This window comes from Pristiophorus japonicus, chromosome 15 (assembly GCF_044704955.1).
Source record: "Pristiophorus japonicus isolate sPriJap1 chromosome 15, sPriJap1.hap1, whole genome shotgun sequence".
Taxonomy (NCBI): Eukaryota; Metazoa; Chordata; class Chondrichthyes; family Pristiophoridae; genus Pristiophorus; species Pristiophorus japonicus.
The window spans coordinates 146,945,177-146,969,500 of record NC_091991.1 but is presented as its reverse complement, the minus strand read 5'-3'; the positions used below and the strand labels follow the sequence as shown (position 1 = coordinate 146,969,500).

The window sequence follows — 24,324 nt, the reverse complement described above, 5'->3', positions numbered from 1 at the left end:
AGGAGTTGACGCGTGCACGCCACGGTGGGAAAACAGGCAGAGCTCCCCTTCACCGCTCCGCCCCTGATGAAGGACAAGTTGCAAAATGGCAGCCCCTCCACGGAGAGTCGGTGGCCATTCCGCGCTGCCCCGTGGCCGCCGGCTTCAGGTGGCCAGAGGTCTTATCGGGAGGGGCAATTTCAGCCCCTTGCATTTATATAGCGCCTTTCACGACCACTGGACGTCTCAAAGTGCTTTACAGCCAATGAAGTGTAGTCACTGCTGTAATGTAGGCAATGCGGCAGCCAATTTGCACACAAGCAGCAATGAGATAAGGACCAGATAATCTGTTTTAGTGATGTTGATTGAGGGATAACTATTGGCCAGGATACCAGGGATAACTCCCCTGCTCTTCTTCAAAATAGTGCCGTCGGATCTTTTACATCCACTTGAAAGAGTCGACCGGGCCTTGGTTTAACTTCTCATTCGAAAGGCGGCACCTCCAACAGTGCAGTGCTCCCACAGTACTGCACTGGAGTGTCAGCCTCGATTTTTTGTGCTCAAGTCCCTGGAGTGGACTTGAACCCACAACCTTCTGACTCAGAGACAAATGTGCTATCCACTGAACCACAGCCGACATTAGGACTATCTACTGAATTGGTACCAATACTCTGAGACTAATCACAGTAAAGCCAGAACACTTCAATATTGTGTGATGTAACATTTTGGGGCCAAAATTGCCCCCCGCCAAAAACACGGTGCACTTACCCTGTTTTGACTTTTTTCTCTGCCATGGTAGATGTGGTGGCCTCTTGCGCGAAATTCCCCTCTTTGGCTTTTTTTTCGAGCAGCCCAGAAGTCAGTCATAACGGGCGCAGAGTTGTGGCAGTGAGCGGAAGTTCGGTAAGTAGAGGGGCAGAGTGTCTGCCGCTGCCACTCATCACGGTCGCGTGTCACCACGACTCTCCCCTTTCACTTAAAGGGGAGAGCCGCTGCGATTCTTTAAATTAGGTCTACTGGGCCACCAGGGAGCGTTTTGGCCAGGCCAGCAGCCTGGCACCCAAGAGGGGGCAAACCTGAGGGCATAATTGTTGGCCAGACCTGGCAGTCAGCCAACAAAAAAAATAAGATGGCGGCAGCGGCAGTAGGTCCTCCCCTTTAATGGCTGCCGCACCGCCATTTTAGAAGCACTGCAAGCACAGTGCACCGGCAGAAAAAGCTGTTCGTGGCACCGAGCCGCAGATTTTCTCCGCAGAATTTCACGTTCGGGGGCGGGCACATCAATGGTGCGTGTTCTGATGACGCATTTAGGACAGATTTGTAGCAATGGAGCGGTAATTGCGGGGAGCGGGTCACCACCTGGATACTGCAAGAGCGAACTTTTCAAAATGGTGGCCATTCGACTAAAAATTGGCAGCCATTCCACTCCACAGCGTGGCTGCCGATCTATGGCGGTAACAGGCCTTAAGGGAAGGGGCAAATCCGGCCCCCTTGTTTGATAATAATTAAAAACTCAGGAACAGCAGTAGGTTGTTCATCCCCTCGAGCCTGTTCCACCATTCAATTAGATCATGTTTCATCTGTATTTTAACTCCATCTACCCGCCTTGGTTCCATAACCCTCAATACCTTGCCTAACAAAAATCTATCAACCTCAAGTTTGACATTTTCAATTGAGCTAGCTTCAACAGGATTTTGGGGGAAGAGAGTTCCAGATTTCCACCACCCTTTGTGTGAAGAAGTGCATTCTGACATCACCGCTGAATGGCCTAGCTGTAATTTTAAGGTTATGGCCCTTTGTTCTGGTCTCTCCCACCAGAGGAAATAGTTTCTCTCTATCGATCCTATCAAATCCTTTAATCGTCTCAAGCACATCAGTTAGATCGTCCCTTAATCTTCTGTATTCAAGGGAATACAAGCCTCGTTTATTAAGCCTGGCCTCATAATACAACCCTTTTGGCCTCATTAATTCATCCGTAAAATTGCATCCATCACACCCATCAACAGCGTCAGACCTGTAACCAACAGGTTTTTGTTTTACAGCTCAAGTGGAAATGGTAGAAACATTTTACACATACAGTTTCCTGAAATCCTGGTAACACTGGTCGTTGTGCTAGAGGTTCCAATTTACTGCATCTCCCAAGTGAACCTAAAATGTTCTAAACCTCTCTTAGGTTTTCCGGCCACCCACAGTTATCTGGCTGACAGAGCAGCCAGGCAGGCAGTTAACCAATCAGCACCCAAGGTTCAGCGACTATTCTTGAGCTGGCTGCTCAAATGTTTATCTTGATCAGCGAGATTCTTGTTTACTTTTCTTCTTTGCCCCTTTTAGAGTTTGCGCCCACAATGCTCCCCCATTGTGTGACAGAATGTATTCTAGAACTGCTCACATGTCTCAGACATGCTGTGTAAGTCCTTCTATCCCTTTCCTTTATAGATGCTCCCCTCCCCTGGCAGAGCACACCACTGCACTATTGAGGAGGCTGGCGAATACATGGCTCACTTGGAGAGTTTAGTTGTTAAGAAGGGGCCGCGAGCTCTCCGGGTGGATCTATTCCCCAAGTTTCCTCCACTCAGTATCTCCCCAGGCTGAGATCAAGATCACGTTTTGCATGTGATCATGATGCTCGCCCATCCTGTCATTCCACAGGACATTCGGTGACTCGTGTTGCCACCCACACAATGTTAATAATTTAATATTACTGAAGTTTCATTCTAAACAGTAGTTTTTTTAATTTCATAGCTCGAATGAAGGAAGACCTCAGAATAAAGAAGGTGTCACCGTTCCGGCCTAAACATGCTAATTAAGCACAGACAGCATAGATCTCTATTTTTCGGATAAGAAGTTAAACTGAGGCCCTCTCTACTCTCTCGGTGGATGTAAAAGATCCCGCGGCACTATTCAAAGAGCCTGGAGTTCTTCTGGCATCCTGGTGATATTTATCCCTCAACCGACATCACTAAAATAAATTATTTGGCCATCATCACCTTGCTGTTTATGGGAGCTTGCGGTGCGCAAATTGGCTGCCATGTTTCCTACATTACAACCGCGACTACACTTCAAAAGTACATCATTGGCTGGAAAGTGCTTTAGGATGTGCTGAAGTTGTGAAAGGCGCTATATAAAGGCAAGCCTTTCTTCCTTTCAATTCAGGTGCAAGACTACCTTTAACAGCAAGAGAACGAGGGAAAAGTGATTCCTCTGTAACGTGAGGGGAGATAGCGCCTGTCTGCTAGTGCTTTACTTATTTGGAATTTTGACTCACAACTGGTGCAAATGTCACATATTTCGGACTGCGAAGAAGTTACTTTAAAAATAACTGCTGGTTCCAATCTACTGCTGAAAAATAAATAGGGAGAATGTGAAACCACCATACAGTATCTGTGGAAAGCCAGTTGACAACCTCTTCTGAGAGCCAGAGTTGTTCTTTTTTTTTTACAGTAGCGTCCAGGCTAATGCGAAAACAAGCATAAACTGACCCGCAACAGGAATTATCTCAGATTTCAGAAGATCAATCAACCAAACCATGACTCCCACAGGCAACTGAGGAAGCAACAACTTAGTAAGCCAGTGAAAGCCTAACCTCAACATTGGCGATTCTTTTTCTTGATTAATAATTTGTTTTCCTTTTCCTGATTTGTCTCTAAAAAGTGATTGTATCGTTGTAGCACCATGCACTGCATAGGATGGCCGGCAGTGGAATCTAAGGGTAACCAAAATACTTCACATCAACTGGAAATCTTTACTGTACTCTCAGCTGATCAAGAGAACTGGCGCCAGTATGAAGCCATTGCTTGATAAATGTCAGTTATATATTAAAAAAATGACTTTCATTTACACCTCGTCTGTGGTTCAAAATGGAGGTGTCAATGTGATCAACTCAAGGTGCCATCAATCTCACACCAAGAGTACGTGAATTTATTTTGCAATGAAGCTGTGACAATGCTTTCCATCATTGGGACAAATAATGAATTTCCTGAGGCATTTTACTGCATATCATTAACAAGCGAGAACTAGATCATATTTTACACCAGCCACTACATGTAGAAGACTTTTCCCACCAACAGTACATTTGTTTTTCCAGTACCATCCATCTTTTGTTCAAGATTGGGAGCAGGTGATTCGCCCTCAAGACTTTGTTCGTTAGTTCTGCACCCACCCGTGAAGAGTGACCCGCACAGCCCCTCGTTCTTTGTCTTTTCCTTATTCCCTCCATGGAAACACCCCGCCTCGCTGGGCTGCGATCAGAATTGCCCCCTGTGGGCAAGGTCAAACTTACATCCCAATCAAGCTTCAAATCAGCCTTTTTCCAATTGCAACCTGCCAACATCTACCTGATTAGACAGTGGAGGAGCCGAGATAACTATATACATCGGAGTGGAGAGGTCGATTCAATGGATAAGTGCTAACTGGTCATAGTCGATATGATTTTAATCTTTTGGTGAGGAAAGGGGAAAAAAAACTTTTAAAATTAAACAAACCCAAGAATCATTTATAAATATTTGGCACAGTTACCTCGCTGCCACGGAGATTTTTTTTTATCAGAGATGTTGCTACCATCATTGGAATACACTTTCGTGTTACTTAATTGTCACATTAGTTGTGCTGTAGGATAATCGCTGAGCGAGTGTCCAGTTTTTTTTTTTAAACGGAATATAGTAGGGTTGTGACGATTTAGTCAGATCAGCTACCTAAACATGTTTTCAATGCACTATAGGCTACATAGTTAGAAGAAGATCCATATCCAGCCTCAGCCAGCAAGAGCTCCCAATGGGACCGATTAACAATGGACTGTATTTTCCTCATTCCCTTTAATCCGAGTGAAAAAGATGTGGGTAAAAAGAGGCACAAAATTGGAATGAAGTACTAAGAATTACTGATCCATACTTCTCACTGCTGAAGATTCCTATCCCTCCAAAAATGGAGCAAAGAAGTCGGTGAAAAAGGGTGGAAAAAAACTGTTGTTTGCTAGTTAGGACCTTGCTAAGGCCATTAATAATGATCATATTATTGATGGACTTGAGCAGTGTTCTGTTGCTGCACAGTCAAGTCAAAAAGTGAGCATTTTATTCTTTACCAGATTGGCTGTTAGTGATTTACTGAAGGAAACTTTTCCAAGTGTCACCAGAGCAACAGTGAAAGAAGTGAGGAGCACACAGGAAGTTTCTGGCTGAGATCAAACATGTAATGGCCATTGGTGGAACAGGAGGAGGCCATTCAGCTCCTCGAACCTGTTCTGCTGTTCAATCAGATCATGGCTGATCAGTATCTTGTCTCCATTTACCTGCCTTGGTTCCGTAACCATTAATACTCTAGCCTAACAAAACTGGTCCAGCAGGAGGAGGAGAAATAGGATAAGTGGGTGACTTAGAAACATAGACAGTGGTGTGCTGCAACTTTGATGTGGCAGAAAAGCAGTGCATGAGGAGGCACAACTTGACCGGGAAACCACTATGGGTCACAACAGCATGCTGGGACATGTGAACCATTTGCCAGATTCCAAGGTCTCTATGGCAGTACAAGAAGCATTCATGTTCCCACTGGTCTTAATTGCCTGCATAAGCAATGCTTTCAGTGGTGTTGCCATGTGCTGAAAACAGCAGGCAGTGTAGCCAACCAGTGATAGAGGAGATCATCAGTGTAGACAATCAGTGATCCAGGAGATCATTCAGTGTAGACAACCAGTGATCCAGGAGATCATTCAGTGTACTCAATCAGTGATCCAGGAGATAGCTCAGTGTAGACAATCAGTGATCCAGGAGATCACTCAGTGTAGACAACCAGTGATCCAGGAGATCACTCAGTGTAGACAACCAGTGATCCAGGAGATGACTCAGTGTAGACAACCAGTGATCCAGGAGATCACTCAGTGTAGACAACCAGCGATACATGAGATTTAGGAACCAGACTCTTCCACACTATCCAGGGTGCCTTCTAATATTATACGATTGGATACCAGTGATTGTTCAATATGAGCCAGCTCTTTTCCATTCAAAGCAAGCCCGCTATAGTCTGCATTACAAGATAGATACAAATGAAGAGGACCATTCAGCCCAAAGGCAGCAATAAACCCTCTCCAATTAACGATGTGCTGATTTCACAAATTAGAAAGTAGCCAATTTCTATAATTAGGTTAACCTGCACTTCTAAATTAATGCAATTACAGAGACTGGTTGTCCGTGAAGAAGTAGATTACAACAATAAATAACTTTTATTGGAAAATACATCAGGGAAATAACTTTCAGCACCGGGATGATTTACTTTTTCATAAGTTTTCAATATCGTTTTTGTTTAATTACTGGTGAAGGGATACCGTGAGGTTTTATGGCAATTGACATTGAAATAAGGTTTCTAATTGAATCTTGGGCTAGAAGGCTCTGGATTAATTGAAAACTATCTCTGACTCCATATATGCAAGACGGCTTTCTATATATTAATTCAAGTGAGTGGCTGTACCAGATTTCAGTAGTAGCATGCTTTGTGATTTCAGTGAACATTCAGGTTTATTTAGAAAGGATTCAGAAGACCTATGGAATTCTTTACCACAGGAAGTTGTTGAGTCCAGTTCGTTGGATATATTCAAAAGGGAGTTAGATGTGGCCCTTACGGCTAAAGGGATCAGGAGGTATGGAGAGAAGGCAGGAGTGGGGTACTGAAGTTGCATGATCAGCCACGATCATATTGAATGGTGGTGCAGGCTCGAAGGGCTGAATGGCCTGCTCCTGCACCTATTTTCTATGTTTCTATCATCTCTGCAAAGTGAGGATAATTCATAGCTCTAATGTGCTAAAGTGGCTAAAACAGAGGATGAATGAAAAGTACATACACTAAAGAATTACATCCTTTAGGACGTCACTGTGAAAACACAAATATGCTCTCCATAGGTGGTGATAATCCAAGTATGATTAACAACTGACATAAATGAGATGGATATCCCAATCAGAGTAAAAAGGGTTCAATGGTAAGAAATCCTTAGTGATAAATGGCATTTACCCTCGGGGTTTAAAGTGATGAGAGATGAGATTCGGGAGGTGCTGCTGTCATGACGAGAATCATTGACTGCCAGGAAAGCCTTGCTATGTAGGAAACAAGCTAATGCGCTACCCATTTTCAAAAAGGATGACAGAACTAACCAATTAATCTTGCATCAATATCTGGTAAAACAATGGAATCAATTATCTGTTTACAGAGCAAACTGACATGTGACATTAATGCTTATGGTAAACAGTCTGCGATCATATCCTACTAAAATGGCCACAAACACTTATGATAGTAACCTGCCCAATATCATAACTAAAACCAAAGAGATCTACATAACCTGCAGGTCCTGTTTTAAAGGCCAAAGTGTGTAAATTGCTTTGCATTTTGTCACAAAGGCAATTCGGATGAATCAAATTCCTGGGGCATTGGAACCGGTTCTGGGGGAGGTGGGACCAGTACAAACCGGATGATCTGCACCTGGACAGGACCGGAACCAATGTCCTAGGGGGAGTGTTTGCTAGTGCTGTTGGGGAGCAGTTAAACTAATATGGCAGGGGGATGGGAACCAATGCAGGGAGACAGAGAGAAACAAAATGGAGACAGAAGCAAAAGACAGAAAGGAGATGAGTAAAAGTGGAGGGCAGAGAAACCCAAGGCAAAAACCAAAAAAGGCCACTTTACAGCAAAATTCTAAAGGGTCAAAGTGTAATAAAAATGCAAGCCTGAAAGCTCGGTGCCTCAATGCGAGGAGTATTCGGAACCCAGGAGAGAGCTCTGAGCTAGTTAGAGTGGGTGAGAGCTCAGATGAACAGGACCCTAAGAAAGAATGCAAAAGGCAGGAGGCAACAGAGCAGAGTAGCACTGGGGTAAGTGTAAACCACAAGGTGATAGGAAGGGACATTATGTATGAATATAAAGGGGCTGCAGGAGGGGTCAAAACTAAAAATCATGGTTTAAAAACTAGTATTAAAACACTCTACCTAAACGCATGCAGCATTCGAAATAAAGTAAATGAGTTGACGGCACAAATCATTACAAATGGGTATGATTTTGTGGCCATTACTGAAACGTGGTTGCAGGGTGGCCAAGATTGGGAATTAAACATACAGGGTTTTCTGACAATTCGGAAGGATAGACAAGAAGGGAAAGGAGGTGGGGTAGCTCTGTTAATAAAGGATGATATCAGGGCAGTTGTGAGAGATGATATTGGCTCTAATGAGCAAAATGTTGAATCATTGTGGGTGGAGATTAGAGATAGTATGGGGAAAAAGTCACTGGTGGGCATAGTTTATAGGCCCCCAAATAATAACTTCACGGTGGTGCGGACAATAATCAAGGGAATAATAGAGGTATGTGAAAAAGGAACGGCAGTAATCATGGGGGATTTTAACCTACATATCGATTGGTCAAATCAAATCGCACGGGGTAGCCTGGAGGAGGAATTCATAGAATGCATACGGGATTGTTTCTTAGAACAGTATGTTGCAGAACCTACAAGGGAGCAAGCTATCTTAGATCTGGTCCTGTGTAATGAGACAGGAATAATAAACGATCTCCTACTGAAAGATCCTCTCAGAATGAGTGATCACAGTATGGTTGAATTTGTAATACAGATTGAGGGTGAGAAAATAGTGTCTCAAACGAGCGTACTATGCTTAAACAAAGGGGACTACAGTGGGATGAGGGCAGAGTTAGCTAAAGTAGACTGGGAACACAGACTAAACGGTGGCACAATTGAGGAACAGTGGAGGACTTTTAAGGAGCTCTTTCATAGTGCTCAACATAAATATATTCCAGTGAAAAAGAAGGGCAGTAAGAGAAGGGATAACCAGCCGTGGATAACCAAGGAAATAAAGGAGAGTATCAAATTAAAAACCAATGCATATAAGGTGGCCAAGGTTAGTGGGAAACTAGAAGATTGGGAAAATTTTAAACGACAGCAAAGAATGACTAAGAAAGCAATAAAGAAAGGAAAGATAGATTACGAAAGTAAACTTGCGCAAAACATAAAAATAGATCGTAAAAGCTTTTACCGATATATAAAACAGAAAAGAGTGACTAAAGTAAATGTTGGTCCCTTAGAAGATGAGAAGGGGGATTTAATAATGGGAAATGTGGAAATGGCTGAGACCTTAAACAATTATTTTGCTTCGGTTTTCTCAGTGGAAGACACAAAAACCATGCCAAAAATTGCTGGTGACGGGAATGTGGGAAGGGAGGACCTTGAGACAATCACTATCACTCGGGGGGTAGTGCTGGACAGGCTAATGGGACTCAAGGTAGACAAGTCCCCTGGTCCTGATGAAATGCATCCCAGGGTATTAAAAGAGATGGCGGAAGTTATAGCAGATGCATTCGTTATAATCTACCAAAATTCTCTGGACTCTGGGGAGGTACCAGCGGATTGGAAAGCAGCTAATGTAACGCCTCTGTTTAAAAAAAGGGGGCAGACAAAAGGCAGGTAACTATAGGCCGGTTAGTTTAACATCTGTAGTGGGGAAAATGCTTGAAGCTATCATTAAGGAAGAAATAGCGGGACATCTAGATAGGAATAGTGCAATCAAGCAGACGCAACATGGATTCATGAAGGGGAAATCATGTTTAACTAATTTACTGGAATTCTTTGAGGATATAATGAGCATGGTGGATCGAGGTGTACCGATGGATGTGGTGTATTTAGATTTCCAAAAGGCATTCGATAAGATGCCACACAAAAGGTTACTGCAGAAGATAAGTGTACGCGGAGTCAGAGGAAATGTATTAGCATGGATCGAGAATTGGCTGGCTAACAGATGGGTCCTTTTCGGGTTGGAAATCGGTGGTTAGTGGTGTGCCACAGGGATCAGTGCTGGGACCACAACTGTTTACAATATACATAGATGAACTGGAAGAGGGGACAGAGTGTAGTGTAACAAAATTTACAGATGACACAAAGATCAGTGGGAAAGCGGGTTGTGTAGAGGACACAGAGAGGCTGCAAAGAGATTTAGATAGGTTAAGCGAATGGGCTAAGGTTTGGCATATGGAATACAATGTCGGAAAATGTGAGGTCATCCACCTTGGGAAAAAAAACAGTAAAAGGGAATATTATTTGAATGGGGAGAAATTACAACATGCTGCGGTGCAGAGGGACCTGGGGGTCCTTGTGCATGAATCCCAAAAAGTTAGTTTGCAGGTGCAGCAGGTAATCAGGAAGGTGAATGGAATGTTGGCCTTCATTGTGAGAGGGATGGAGTACAAAAGCAGGGAGGTCCTGCTGCAACTGTATAGGGTATTGGTGAGGCCGCACCTAGAGTACTGCGTGCAGTTTTGGTCACCTTACTTAAGGAAGGATATACTAGCCTTGGAGGGGATACAGAGACGATTCATTAGGCTGATTCCGGAGATGAGGGGGTTACCTTATGATGATAGATTGAGTAGACTGGGTCTTTACTCGTTGGAGTTCAGAAGGATGAGGGGTGATCTTATAGAAACATTTAAAATAATGAAAGGGATAGACAAGATAGAGGCAGAGAGGTTGTTTCCACTGGTCGGGGAGACTAGAACTAGGGGGCACAGCCTCAAAATACGGGGGAGCCAATTTAAAACCGAGTTGAGAAGGAATTTCTTCTCCCAGAGGGTTGTGAATCTGTGGAATTCTCTGCCCAAGGAAGCAGTTGAGGCTAGCTCATTGAATGTATTCAAATCACAGATAGATAGATTTTTAACCAATAAGGGAATTAAGGGTTATGGGGAGCGGGCGGGTAAGTGGAGCTGAGTCCACGGCCAGATCAGCCATGATCTTTTTGAATGGCGGAGCAGGCTCGAGGGGCCAGATGGCCTACTCCTGTTCCTAATTCTTATGTTCTTACGTATTCCATTTGGTTACGGCCTAAAGTGGGTGGCAGTGGGTAAAAATTGCATGGATGTAATTATATTATTTCAAATTAAATTGAATGTTTGTGACTCCTTGCAATGAAAGAATGGTTTGTGATGTTGCAGATGCTGGGATAGGTGGGCTGGAGAAGCCCTCGATTACAATTAGTGCACAGCAAACCCTGATCAATACAGAAGGACATCAACAAACAAGCCCTTCCTTCGACCACATTCCCCTAGCTACTGGTTAAACTAACGGCTTTGGAAATCTTTGTATCATTATGCATTTAATCATCAGAAGCTCCATCTGAAAAAAAAACCAAAAGCGCTCACCAAACACAAAGTGGATTGATTGTACTTATGGTGCTGTGCACAAAAAACAGCTTAGAAAGACATTGGGGGAGAGATTCACTATCGCCTCGTTTGGGGTGCTAATTTTTTAAAGTTTGAAAAGTTAGCGCCAGGCACTAACGATTTCAAACTTTAAAAAGATTTGCGTTTGCACCCCTAGAAGGAAGTAGAGTGCTACATCAGGCGCTCTTGCTTCCTTCTGGGAGCGCAATCGGCAACAGGCAGGACGGTGAGTTCAGCAGCATTGCACAGAGGGCCAAGCACCGCTTCCATGTTCAAAGGCTCCTTCCCGCCCTTAAAGGGAAGGGCCATCGCTGCAGGCTCTGCAAAATAAAAAGGACCACCACAGCAGCCGCGATCCTGCGCGATCGGCCCGGCACTCAAGCACAATGCCGGGCTGATCGATTGTGGCCAGGAACTTGGAGAAAAAAATTGGAATAAAAAAGGTATGTTTTTATTTTGAGTTACCTCGGCCACCTCACCTTTAGTCATCCCCTCGGTAGCGGCCGGCTGCTCGATCCACACCTCCTGCAGCGGCCGGCGTTTTCGCCCGGCGCTGTTGCAGAGGGCGGAACTCAATTTCTGATGTGGGGCGCCACCGGGCGATGTGCACGGTGATGATGTCGCAATCTCTGGGTGAAGGAGTTCAGGGCACAACACCGTACCGCCGCCACTAAACTCCTGCCGAATATGGTGAGAGTCGAGGTCAGCGCCGGGGTGCTAACGGGAGGCCCAAAGACACCCAATTTCACCCCCATTATGTTGAAACCCAGAATTCCATATACTGGAGTAAGCACGAAATGGTTTGACCCATTGAATTCCTTATCATAGAATCAAAGAATGATACAGCACAGAAGGTGGTCATTGGCCCAATCGGCCCATCGTGCCTGTGCCGGGAGAGTGGGATGTGGTTTGACTCATTGAATTCTACCAGTGAATAAGTATGCTGTCTTGGACCAAAATAGTACATACCTGTGAGTGAGTCGGTAAATTTGTGGGACCCATTATTTAGATGCCTAAGACAGGCATTAAATCCATTGAATATGTAAATAAGGAGCCCACTGCCTGCTGAAGGACTCTGTTACAAAATTAGTCAGCAATGAGCAGGGCTGGTATCTTGCGCAGAGAGTCAGGGATAGTTTTCAATTAATCCATGTCTTTCAGGCCCAAGATTCAGTTCGAAACCTTATTCCAATGTCAATGGTCACAATGCTTCACAGTATCCCTTCACCAGGAATTTAAAAAAACTATATTGCAAGCTTACAAAAAAAAGTACAGTATAGTTTTTAAGAAAGTATTTTTTGCATAAAATTATTTCCCTAATGGATTTTTTAATGAAAGTTATTTATTGTTGTAATCTACTTAGTTTTTCACGGACAATCAGTCTCTGTAACTGCAGTAAATTGAGGTTAACCTAATTATAGAGATTGGGTACTTTCTAATTTGTGAAACCGATTAAAATCAACACGGTGTTAATTGTAGGTTTATTGCTGTCTTTAACAAGGCTACTCGGGCATCACCTGCAATATTGCTTGCATTAATTGTACCAGGGAGTTTTAACCAGCCAATTGATCAATGTCAAACAGAAATAGGGTGGGGCTCAAGGTTGCTTGAGTCACTGAGGGAGGGAGTAAGTGGGCGGGAGGGAATGGGTGGGAGGGAGTGCAGGGTGAGGGAGGAAGCGGGTGAGGGTAGGATGGAGGGGTGGAGGGAGCGGGAGGGTGAGGGAGGGAGGGAGGGAGGGAGCAAGAGATGCTGGGGAGAGAGCAGGAGGTATGGAGGAAGGGTGAGGGAGGGACTGGGCGGGAGGGAGAGAGGGAGCAGGAGATGGTGGGGAAGGAGCGGGAGGAATGGAAGGAGCGGGAAGGAAGTGGAGATGGAGGGGGGGGAGCAGGAGATGGTGGGGATGAAGCGGGAGCGGGGATGGAGGGAGCGGGATGTCAACTGGGTCTGAAGAACTAAACAGGTGTTGGTGGGCAGGTGAAGTCTTGGGACATGTGCACAGAAGTAACAAGTTTTATTCCACTTACCTTTTACTATATGTTTTTGGAGCCAGTGGTAAACTGAAGCTGTCCTGGCAGGTTTCAGTTTCTGGTTTTGGAAACTGATCGATCTAATTCTTCTTGTGGTTAGCATAGCGAGAAGCAACAACACTGGAGCCATTCTACAGTCAGTGATATCATAGAATCTTACAGCATAGAGGGACGCCATTCGGTCCATGGAGCCTGTGCCAGTTCATTGAAAGAACGATCCAGTTAGTCCCGCTCCCCTGCTCTTCCCCACAGCCCTACAATTTGTCCACTTTGCTTTTGAAAGATATTATTGAATCTGCTTCCACCACCCTTTTAGGCAGTGCATTCCAGATCATAACAACTCCCTGCGGAAAAAATGCCTCCTCATCTCACCTCTGGTTCTTTTGTCAATTATCTTAAATCTGCGTCTTCTGGTTATTGACTCTCCGGCCAGTTCAAATAGTTTCTCCTTATTTACTCTATCAAAACTGCTCGTCATTTTGAATACCTAACTCTCCCATTAGTCATCTCTGCTGTATGAGATATTATTAGGCACACTGACAAAGAAGTTAAAATAATAGATTGCTGTCCCTTCAGATATCATGTTGAATGATAGGCAGGGAGCAGTGCTGTGTTGAAACTGAGCTAATTTATTCAGGGAGCGGGATAACCCCAAGTAAATTTTGCATGTTGTGTATAAATATGGCTGCGCATCTCTGACAGTGACTCATTTTTACAGGGTTATATAGCAGCCAACGTATTCATTTGGTATTACGTGATACATTATTTATTTATGTAAAAGAGAAATGTAAGCATATGAAAGATGAAAATACTCACTGTGTATTCTAGTGGCACAGGACGGAATAGAGAAAAGGAAAAAAAAAGAGAATAAATAATTAAAATGAGCTGATGTCGACATCACTCCGAAAGTTACCCGAGAATGTAATTTTGATGAACATGACTAATAAATAAGCTGATTTAGAAATGCTTGAGCAAGTAAGTTTAAGTGAGTTCATCCAGTGCCTAAAGGACTTTGCAGTCTTTTATGAATAAAGAACAAAAAGCCGTTGCCTAGCAGCAAGGCCCTTAGAAAGAATGGCGTTGTATTTTCCAGCTAGAACTTGGGATATGGCACAGAATCGTTCTTCACACTCCAGTGTCGACTGTGGTGCAACTTAAAGAGAAAACAAACATGCAACCCAAATTAAAGGCTGCAAATCACATTTTGTGGCATTTAGCTCGCAAGTAATTCTGAAATTTGACACGGTTCCAAACATGTTTCCCACAGTACGAAGGACATATATTTTGTTTAATCATCAGCAGAATTAAAAGTTGGCAACACCAGAGAGACTGCCTTCAAACCTCCTCCCCCCTCCACCCACATGCTCCGGCGATGGTACACAGGATCAGATAAGGTGGTTCAGGCCAGCCAGACAAAATAACCACGCACAGGTCAGATAACATGGGCTCGACTGTAACTAATGAAAACTTTGCTGGATGGTTATGATTATGTCTCTCCAGTTCAGCCCAGAGGTTTATGCCTTTAAACCCCAGCCTTGACCCAGATTTGAATGGAATCAGTTTATTCTCAGTCAGGGTACGAGGTGGAACTCCAAGTGTGTGGGTCAGTAAGAGGAATCAGGACATGCACCCTCGCTAATCACTGACTGGCTCAGGCAGCAGCAGAGGAGAATTCAGGGCCGAAGTTTAGTAGCGGAAAAAGCTGGCATGCCTGAGATTTTTTTAATGTTCATACTGCACGGATCCATGATGCGGTTGGATGATCGATTTTCAGGGCTTTGATATTTTTTCAAAGTCCCAAAGGAAATCAGTCATAGTAGGGGTGGGACATAGACAGGAAGGCAGGCTGAGGGACTGAATTTGGGTTGGGACAGGGATTTCGCCGCTGTCAGTCAGCGGTGATGACGTCACAGCGCATGTGCGTCACCATGCTCTCTCCCCTCCGTTAAAGGGGAGAGAATGTCAGTTTTCATCTTCAGTCACTGGGCCACCAGTGAGGGTTTCGGCCGGGCCAGCGGCCTGGCAACCAAGAGGGGGTGTGAGGCTGCCCATTAGCGGCCCGGCCGAACCTGTGGGGCACTTTCTTGCCGGCTGATCGGGAAGTCAGCCGACAAAAATTCTTGCATGGCGGCCGCGATAGTGGGCCCTCCCCTTGAAGGGCCGCCACGCTGCCGAGCCGCACTCACTCCGGATAAGGTGCACTGACAGAGAAAGCTGTCGGGGACACCACGTGGCGGGGATCGATTTTTTGACCTAAATTTCGGTCGGTGCATTTTGCAGGTGAGGAAAAGCGGCATTCTGATGATGCGCTTGCGGCGGTTATCAGCATCGGGGCGGAATCGGGTCCAGGCTGAAAAAATCCCCGAGCGGAATTTGGGTCGGGGCGGCCAGTTGACCACAAAGCGGCTACGGGATTCCGACGCATGGCCGCCACAAACGGGCAATAACGGGTCTTGCTGAGACCCTGAATTTTGGCCCCTTACTGTCTCCTCTTAGTGGAAGAAAACCGGAATCAGCCCCTTGCACCCTCTGTGTCAGTTTGGCTCACTCTCACCTCGGAGTCAGAAGCTTGTGGGTTCAAGCCCCTCTCCAGGACTTGAGCACACAATCTAAGCGGATGCACTTTAGCGCAGTGCTGCCTTTTGCACGTGATGTTAAACTGAGACAAAAGCAAAATACTGTGGATGCTGGAATCTGAAATAAAAACAGAAAATGCTGGAAATCTCAGCAGGTCAGGCAGCATCTGTGGAGAGAGAAACTGAGTTAACATTTCAGGTCTTTAAACAGAACTGGAAAAGTTTGAGATATAACAGACTGTTAAGGAAGTGCAGAGGCAATGAAAGGGGGAGGGGAGGAAAGAACAAAAGGGAAGGTCTGTGATCGGGTGGAAGGCAGGAGAGATTTAAGAGACTAAAGGGATGATGGACAAAAATGAGATAGTAATGGAAGAAGTTCAGAAACAAAAGATGTTAAACTAAGGCCCTGTTTGCCCATTCAGAAAGACATAAAAAGATCTGACACGCTATTCAAAGAGGAGCATGTAGCTGTTCCTGTGCCCTGGCCGACATTCATCCATCAGCCAACACCAGCCAAGCCAAGTCTTTTATTTCATTCGCTGTTTGCAGAACTTTGCGGTGTACAAACTAGCGGCCATGTTTGCCTAGATAACAACTGTGATTGTAGTTCAGTAGTAATCTATTGGCTATGATAATGATGATGATGATGATGATGCTTTGGATGTGAAAGGTGCTACACAAGTGCAAGTTCTATCTTTCTTTGCAGGTGAATTCCTCTGCACAGGTACCCAACGTTAACAATCCTTATTAAATCCGAATCACACCGGATGACTAACCATAAATAAGGCAGGCCGTTTCTTATTGGGCAGATCCTTTTGGAAAATTACATTTGCACTGCATTGGACACTTTTTAAGAAAGGGCGCAATTCTTGGGCAGTACATCATCATCATCATCATCATCATAAGCGGTCCCTCGAAACGAGGATGACTTGCTTCCACACCAAAAAATGGACGAGTTCACAGATGTTTCAATGAAGGACCCGAACTACATCCTGAAGGGTGGAAGATGCCTGTGCGTGGATTTTTTTAACGTGTGGTGGCCGTTGCACACCAGCCACCACACGGGCTTGACAGAGCTAGGTCTTGGTTCAGTGGCAAAGGATTACCCAAGACAACTGGAGACCTGCTCTGCTGCACGGACCTAGTGTGCACACATAGCACAGTGTGGGCTGGGCCGTGCTGCCCCTGGGCCCCCTGGCCATGAACTCACGCCTCCCCTGAGCCCCGATCACATCCCTCCAGTCTTTCACAGCTCCTTCGCCCCGATCTCATCACTCCTGCTGCATCTGCCCACGCTCCAATCATCGAGCTGGACCTTGCTGACGTCACTCTTCGCTGCCATCACCTTCCTGCACCAGCTCGTGCTGTATCTTGTAGTGGTACGCCTCCATGCTGCTCCCAGGCTGCCGCTCGCCACTCCTTTTATGGCCCCGACCTGCCGCTAATTGTCTCTCGCACGTCGGGACCTCCACGTGTTTGGGCAGTACAGCGCATGGCTGGCAGTAAGTGCAAAAACTCGCTGCACTTGTCATGGCGTGTAGAACCGCGCCAAATACTTACCCTTACTGCAAATCTCATGTGCACCAGATACAAGGATTTGCCTTTCAAATCAGAAGTCGTTCTTTGTGAGTTTGCTTTCTAGCTGATCACAATGCAGCTCTTGCCCAGAGTCACATCTCAGACCCAAGTGGCAGAGAGCTAGTGAAGGGAAAACTGGGAGAGAATGCAAATCATAAATTCAACGGTATAAAACAAGAGCATGTACATGCTGATGAGAAGGGCTCTGAATCCTGAACATGTATAAAACATGGGTGTTGTCTCTTGAAGTACAATTGGTATAATTTCCACCTTAATAATGATTTAAATTGCAAAAGAAGAGCTGGAAAGTCTTCTTACCTGTGATGGTATAAGGATAGTAGTTCCAGGCTTTTTCTGTGATATAAAAGATTCGAGGTACCACAGCCCTAGCCCAGCTAGGGAGTTTGCTGTGGAGAGGAAGGAAAATGAAAATAGTATCATCAGAGATAGAACCACATAGTGAAGAAGAATGCAAGGCATTGTACAGTAGCTGAAATCATAGGCCGGACTTATAAATGTTTTAAAACATAAGAATTGCCAACCATATATGTATGAGCCCCAAACTAACGAGAGTTGCATTACAGCTTGTATTGCACATCCTAGCCGATAGTTGTACATTATGCCTCTACACAGACATACATTTAAAATCTATAGTCCTACTATTCATGAAAAATGGCAAGAGCCATCACAGAGTTGCAGTGAGGAAAATGGAGCCTTTAGGGCATGGTTTCACGTACTTCAGACTACTGATACATGGCACCAGACTGATGGGAGGTTGATCAGCATCCTTAACCCCCCCTGTTCCTGACTTCAGCAATTGCACTATGGGAAAGTGTTGAGACAGGTCTTCCCTTTGGGGGATAGGGGACGAGGGAGGGGAATAACTACTCCTCTCTTATGCACCCCTGACTGTCAAACCAAAGTGACACTGGTTGAAGTGTTGAAAAAGTTCACCTCGTTACCTATCCTCAGTTACAATTTAGGCAGCAAGACCAGGAAAAAATGATGGCAAATTTTTAAAAAAGGATTACAAATGGAGACGAAAGCAATAAGGAAAAAACGATCTGTGATGTTGGCAGTCCAACTGCGGGTGGAACAATACAGCAGGGTCTGACATTGGAAGGGCAAAATTACAGGCCAACAATTGCTATTTTCTGACATTAGGCCATTCAGATTTAAAAAAATATAAGGGGAGAAATTCATGTATTTTGCGCCACAAGTTAATGCCGTTTGGAGCTCAACTGTCGCCTGATGCCAGTTCCAGCGCCGCACACCATATTGGCCTTGCCGGTAGCGCCGCCGCTAAACTCAATCGCCGGGGACCTCGCCATCACGGAAATCATGACATCCATGAGTGTGCAACGCTCACTAATGCCCGATCTTCCAACTTCGTTACAGCCATTGAACTTACCGGCTGGAGAAAACAACGACTGCCTGAGGTGGCAGTAGGAAGCCGGCTCTTGCGACGCTATTTAAAGAGCTCGTTACCAATCACTCGGACCTGACAGGGTTTTGAGGTTTGAGTGGAAGCGGCTATTTCCTGCTACTGCAAGCGTTTTCTTTAGGCATTTCAAGTTTCTTTGGTATCAGGGAGTGTTCTGGCAAGTACAAAACTCCATAATTATTTCTGAAAAGCTTCAACCCTCAAGACTTGATAAAAGTCATGGGGGCTGTACTGGCAGTGGGGCTCATCCTCCAGGATATACAGCGGATGAAGCGGAGACAACGAGAAAGATCGGAGGGCGGAGGAGAGCCATCAGGGCTCCCAACAGAAGGCCTTATCCTTCTAGGGTCTTCTGACACCACTTCTCCTACCTTCAATTAAGCGAGGATTAATTAGGAGGCTCCGCTTCACCAAGGAGGTGGTCACAGAACTCTGCCCCCTGCTGCAACCAGACCTGCAGCCTCAGACCAGGGCGACCACGACTCTCCTAGTGGCAGTCAAGGTCTCCGTGGCCCTCAATTTCTTCTTCAGCGGATCCTTCCAGTCTACAGTAGAAGACATTGCTAACATCTCACAGTTTGTCCATCGTTAATTCCGGGAGGTCACTGAGGCTCTCTACAGCAGCAGAAAGGACTACATTGGCTTCCTGATCACCAGAGAGAAGCAGGGCAGTGTGCATGTGGCTTTGCCATGATAGCGGGCTTCCGGATGGTGCAGGGCGCCATTGACTGCACCCATGTAGCTTTGCGGGCACCACATAACAATCCTGAGATCTTCTGTAGCCGTAAAGGCTACCACTCACTCAATGTGCAGTTGATGTGCGACCACACACAGCGAATCCTCACTGCCAATGCCCGCTCTCCTGGCAGCAGCCACGGTGCCATTATCCTGTGCCAGACCGGTGTGCCAGGACTCTTCCAGCCACGTCAAGCTCGCAGGTGGCTGTTTGGAGACAAGGGCTACCTGCTCTCCACCTGGCTCACGACTCCCCTCCACAACCCCAACACTCCTGCCCAGCACTCATATAATTGAGAGCCATGCCGCCACCAGGAACATCATCGAGCAGACCATCGGCTTATTGAAGCAAGGGTTCCGCTGCCTTGACCGCTCGGGAGGGGCCCTTCAGTACTCGCCGAAGCCAGTGTCCCATTTCATGGTGCTCTGCTGCATGCTCCACAACTTGGCCATCATGAGGGTATAGCCCTTGGCAGCAGGGATTGCAGGATCTCCTCAGGAGGCAGAGGAGGACGAGGTGGAGGAGGAAGTGGACGAGGAGGAGGAACAGGAGGGAGGGCAGAGAGAGTGAGACAATTGGCCTTCCAGACGGGCTGTCCGTGACCGGCTCATCAGACTCCGATTCACATGAATGAAACTCCAGATCTCCGAAGCTCACCACATCCCCATCATACAATCCCTGTCTCGCGCCATATCACATTGTCCTCCTGGGTGCAAAGCTGAAATGAGAGGGACTACAAAATATTCCAATCACAATTAATAAATTTATCGATAAACATATCACACATCACATGAATTCTAATAACTAATGACCCGTAGTGGAATAGCTGTCATTGTGTGCAAGGTGTGAGATGTGGATGTGACTGTTGCTAGGTAGAGATTGTTAGTGGGTGAGTGCTGGGGTGTGGTACACTGAGCAGTGTGTGAACCTTGTGGTACATAAGAACATAAGAAATAGGAGCAGGAGTAGGCCACATGATCCCTCGAGCCTGCTCCGCCATTCAATAAGATCATGGCTGATCATCGACCTCAACTCCATTTTCCCGCCCGATCTCCATATCCCTTGATTCCCAGATGGTGGTATGTAGCATTTGTTGAAGCCTTCACTCACCCTGACCACCTGTGTGAGGTCGTTAAACTACTTCCCGCACTGAGTGTGGATCCCGGGGAGCACAGTCCTGCCCGTGACGTGGTGTGCCACCACCCTCCACATAATCTGGCAGACTTGTGGCGAGGACGTCCTGCCCGTTGGTGGGCACAGGACCACCCGTCTTCTCTCCATCGCTAAAACCAATGCCTTCACAGCTTCATCGGAAAACCTCCGGCCTCTCTCCCTGGGGCGACGATCTGCCATCAGCATTTGTAAATAATGCTCCTTCTCTTTGTCCTTCGTCTTATGGTTGTTGAGGCAGCTGCACACCCAACAATGCTGAGAATGAGGTGCTGCAGTATCAATGAACCTCCCCTTTAAGTAGTAAAAAAGGCCTGTGGCAATCATTACTTGCGTTTAGACTGCCCTGATATTGTTCGGGCTTTTCAGTGCAATGGCAATGAGCTTGAGCTTTTAGATTAGAATCATGACTGCAATCATTTTAATGAGGAGGATGAATTTTACGTGCATTCTAGACAATTTTCAGGTGGTGCTACTGAACCATCTTCAGTCTAATCACTGCCCACTTCTTGGCTATAACGCATTTCAACCTCTAAATAGTATTGAAAAAGCACAGGATGACAAAGGAGCTTCAATATTCTGCCACTTTCACAGGGCACAAGCAAGGAGATCATTCAGCACAGAGCATTTATTGAACAGTGACAAAATGGGTTTGTGTGTATTCGGCTGGCTACCTTTGACAGATATTTCAAGATCAATTGTGTGGTATTGTGCAAGAATCTATTTCACTGAATAGACATGATTCAACAATCGAGGCACGATGAGTTATAAAATGTGGTTATATAAACTTTAAAGATTGCAGTTGACTGCAAGCCAAATTCTGATCCAAACTCAGGATCTCTATGCACCAAACTGCACTCCATTTATTTCCATTGTTTCAGTCCCAGTGCAGGAACAGCCTTGTCCCATTTCCTCCCATTGTGTAGAATGTCAATGTAGACACCACTTCTTCCCTTCCTCTAGGCCTGCCAACACGGTTCCTCCAGCTACCTGGGCAATTAACATGCAAATTCCATTAAAGGTTAGCCATTGCGATGGATTACAAGAGTGAGCAGTTGACTTCATCTTCCCTCTTTTTCCTTCTTTCCTGTGGGTAAATGCTATGCCTTCACTCAAGAGCTGAAGTTGCCCCTTCCGACAAGGCCACTGATCGCCTGAAAGTGGCGGTCACAGGGCGACACGGAATGGCCGCCGACTCTCCGTGGAGGGGCCGCCATTTTAGAAATTGCCCATCCTCAGGAGTGGAACGGTGTCCGGGACCGCTCTGCTCATCTTCCCACCGCGGCATGCACGCGCTGACCCCTTACCGTCTGGTGGGGACCCACTCATGAAACTGCCCTCATGAAATTGCCCCGCCAGAGCCTCGCCGCCACAGGCTGGTCCCCCTGACAGCTTTTGCTCTGGTGCACTCTGTGTGAAATGGCGACATGGCCGCCCTTATAGGGGAGGGCACACTGCCTTTTTTTTGTTGGCCGACTGCCAGGTCGGGCCGACAATTATGCCCCCGGCTTTGTCCGGGCCGCCAACAGGCAGCCTGCCACCCCCTCTTGGGTGCCAGGCCGCTAGCCCGGCCCAAACCCTCCCTGGTGGTCCAGTGGACTTAGCTAAAATGAATGCAGAGCTCACAGCAGCTCTCCCCTTTAACTGAAGGGGAGAGACATTGTGACGCACCAGCATGATGACGTCATCAGCGAGTCGCTGATGACTGACAGATGCGGACACTCCGCCCCGCCCCCACTTCTGCCCCGCTAGTGACGGCCACTGTGCTCTGCTCCCACCTCCGCCCCCATGATGATCCACTTCCGACCCGCTGGGTAAAAAAGCCCGAGCAGCTGAATTTCGCCGGATCGGCTGCCACATCCATCGCGGTGGCCAGAACACTTCAAAAAGGGTAGGTGTGCCCCGTTTCCAGCAGAGGGCGATTTCTACCCCAGCACCGTTCAGAAGTTTGCTGCATGGAAAATTGAAGATATGAAATCACACCCTACCCAAGCCATGCAACTCGCTCTGGAAGCACAAAATAGGCAATGTCATTTCACAGCCTCTTAAAATAAGACAGCTGCTTTTTTTTAATAGGTTAGGCTTAATCGTAACTACCTCAGGTTTCAAAAGAAACACTTGCATTTATATAGCACCTTTAATGAGCTCAGGGCAGCCCAATGCACTTTACTTTCGAAGTGTTGTAATGTAGGAAACACGGCAGCCAATTGGCATACAGCATCTGATTTAGGGCTGTTGGTTGAGGGATACCGTGAAGAACTCCCCTGCTCTTTGAAGCAGTGTCAAGGGATCTTTTACATCCCCCTGGGAGGGTAGACGGGGCTTTGGTTTAACATCTCTTCCGAAAGATGGCACTTCCAACAGTGCAGCATTCCCTCAGCACTGCAGTGAAGTGTCAGCCTACATTTTGTGCTCAAGTCTGTGGAGTAAGACTTGAACTCACAACCTTCTGACTCTGCCAACTGAGCCATGGCTGACGATTGCTATGCTGTCAGGTTCTGGTAGTTGCATTCAATTTTCTTTTTAACCAGATTTTCAGTACAAGGCCAGCAAAGAGAGGCTCTGTGGCTTTAATTCGTGCTGAACGCTTATTGGTTGCTAAAGCTCTACTGGCCTTTACAACTGTTGGTGCTGCACATAAGTACAAGGCTTCACTCAACCGATCAGCTCCAGCAAGTTGGCGATAACAGAAGGAGGTCCATCAAGTGCTTATAAAACTTGTGAAATAAAAGTGCTTATTCATTCTCCTCCCCGTTTTGTTCCATTTTCATTCAATAAATCTTTTGAACAAAATTAATCTGCAGCAGCTTGCTACTGTTGCAAGATTAGGATCACAGGTCACACACAGATACCCAAAGGGTCTTAGGAGTTACAAGGCATTTTATTAAAGGTGCGGTAGTTCAAATCTTAACCGATAAGGGAATAAGGGGTTATGGGGAGCGGGCAGGAAAGTGGACCTGAGTCCATGATCAGATCAGCCATAATCTTATTGAATGGCAGGGGAGGCTCGAAGGCCCGTATGGCCTACTCCTGCTCCTATTTCTTATGTTCTTATGTTCTTAAATATAGTCAAACACAACACACAATCAGGATAGACACAGTAGACATACGACCGTGACAAGTAGCTGGTATTAGTCCCGTTCAGACAGACGGCTGGTGGCAGACTTCACCGTCTGCCCTGAAACTCCTTCTAGGTCTTTCTTTTATTCTCCTTTTAGGGATAGGCCTGGTGTAGGATACTGGTAGGACCATTTAACCGATGATATGTCGAGTTCATTGTCTCAACGCCTCCTCTTCACATCCTCCCGAGGTTGGAGTCAGACAGGCCACTCTTGGCCTTCAGATGTTTGGAGCTGCCCGTTATCAGTTAGTTATGTTCACGCTGTTCAAGTCGCTTTAGCTATTGTACCAGTGAATGAATCTTCAATTCTAACACCAGTCTGAAGAGACTTTTTGGTCTCAAGTTATTTCTTCCAATCCACAATTTCTTACACTGTTCAGCTCCTGACTGTCTTTCAAATGCCGCATGAAGGATTACCACTGCAGTCTTCACTCCAGTGAGTTATGGCCCCAAAACCTGCTAAATTAGACCCAATAACACTTGTGTAATGTACTCCGGAA

The 24,324-nt window shown here is 46.0% G+C and overlaps 1 protein-coding gene across 1 annotated transcript in view; it reads right to left on the bottom strand.

Annotated features, from left to right (window-relative positions):
- The window catches only part of LOC139281110 (cytoplasmic phosphatidylinositol transfer protein 1-like), a 284,745-nt gene that overhangs the window by 94,019 nt on the left and 166,402 nt on the right, over positions 1–24,324 (bottom strand). Inside the window, exons 5-6 of the mRNA XM_070901063.1 lie at positions 17,672–17,760; positions 14,016–14,023 (exon numbers count right to left, since the gene is read on the bottom strand). Of these exons, the coding sequence (XP_070757164.1) occupies positions 14,016–14,023; positions 17,672–17,760 (97 nt within the window). The remainder of the gene's footprint in view (positions 1–14,015; positions 14,024–17,671; positions 17,761–24,324) is intronic.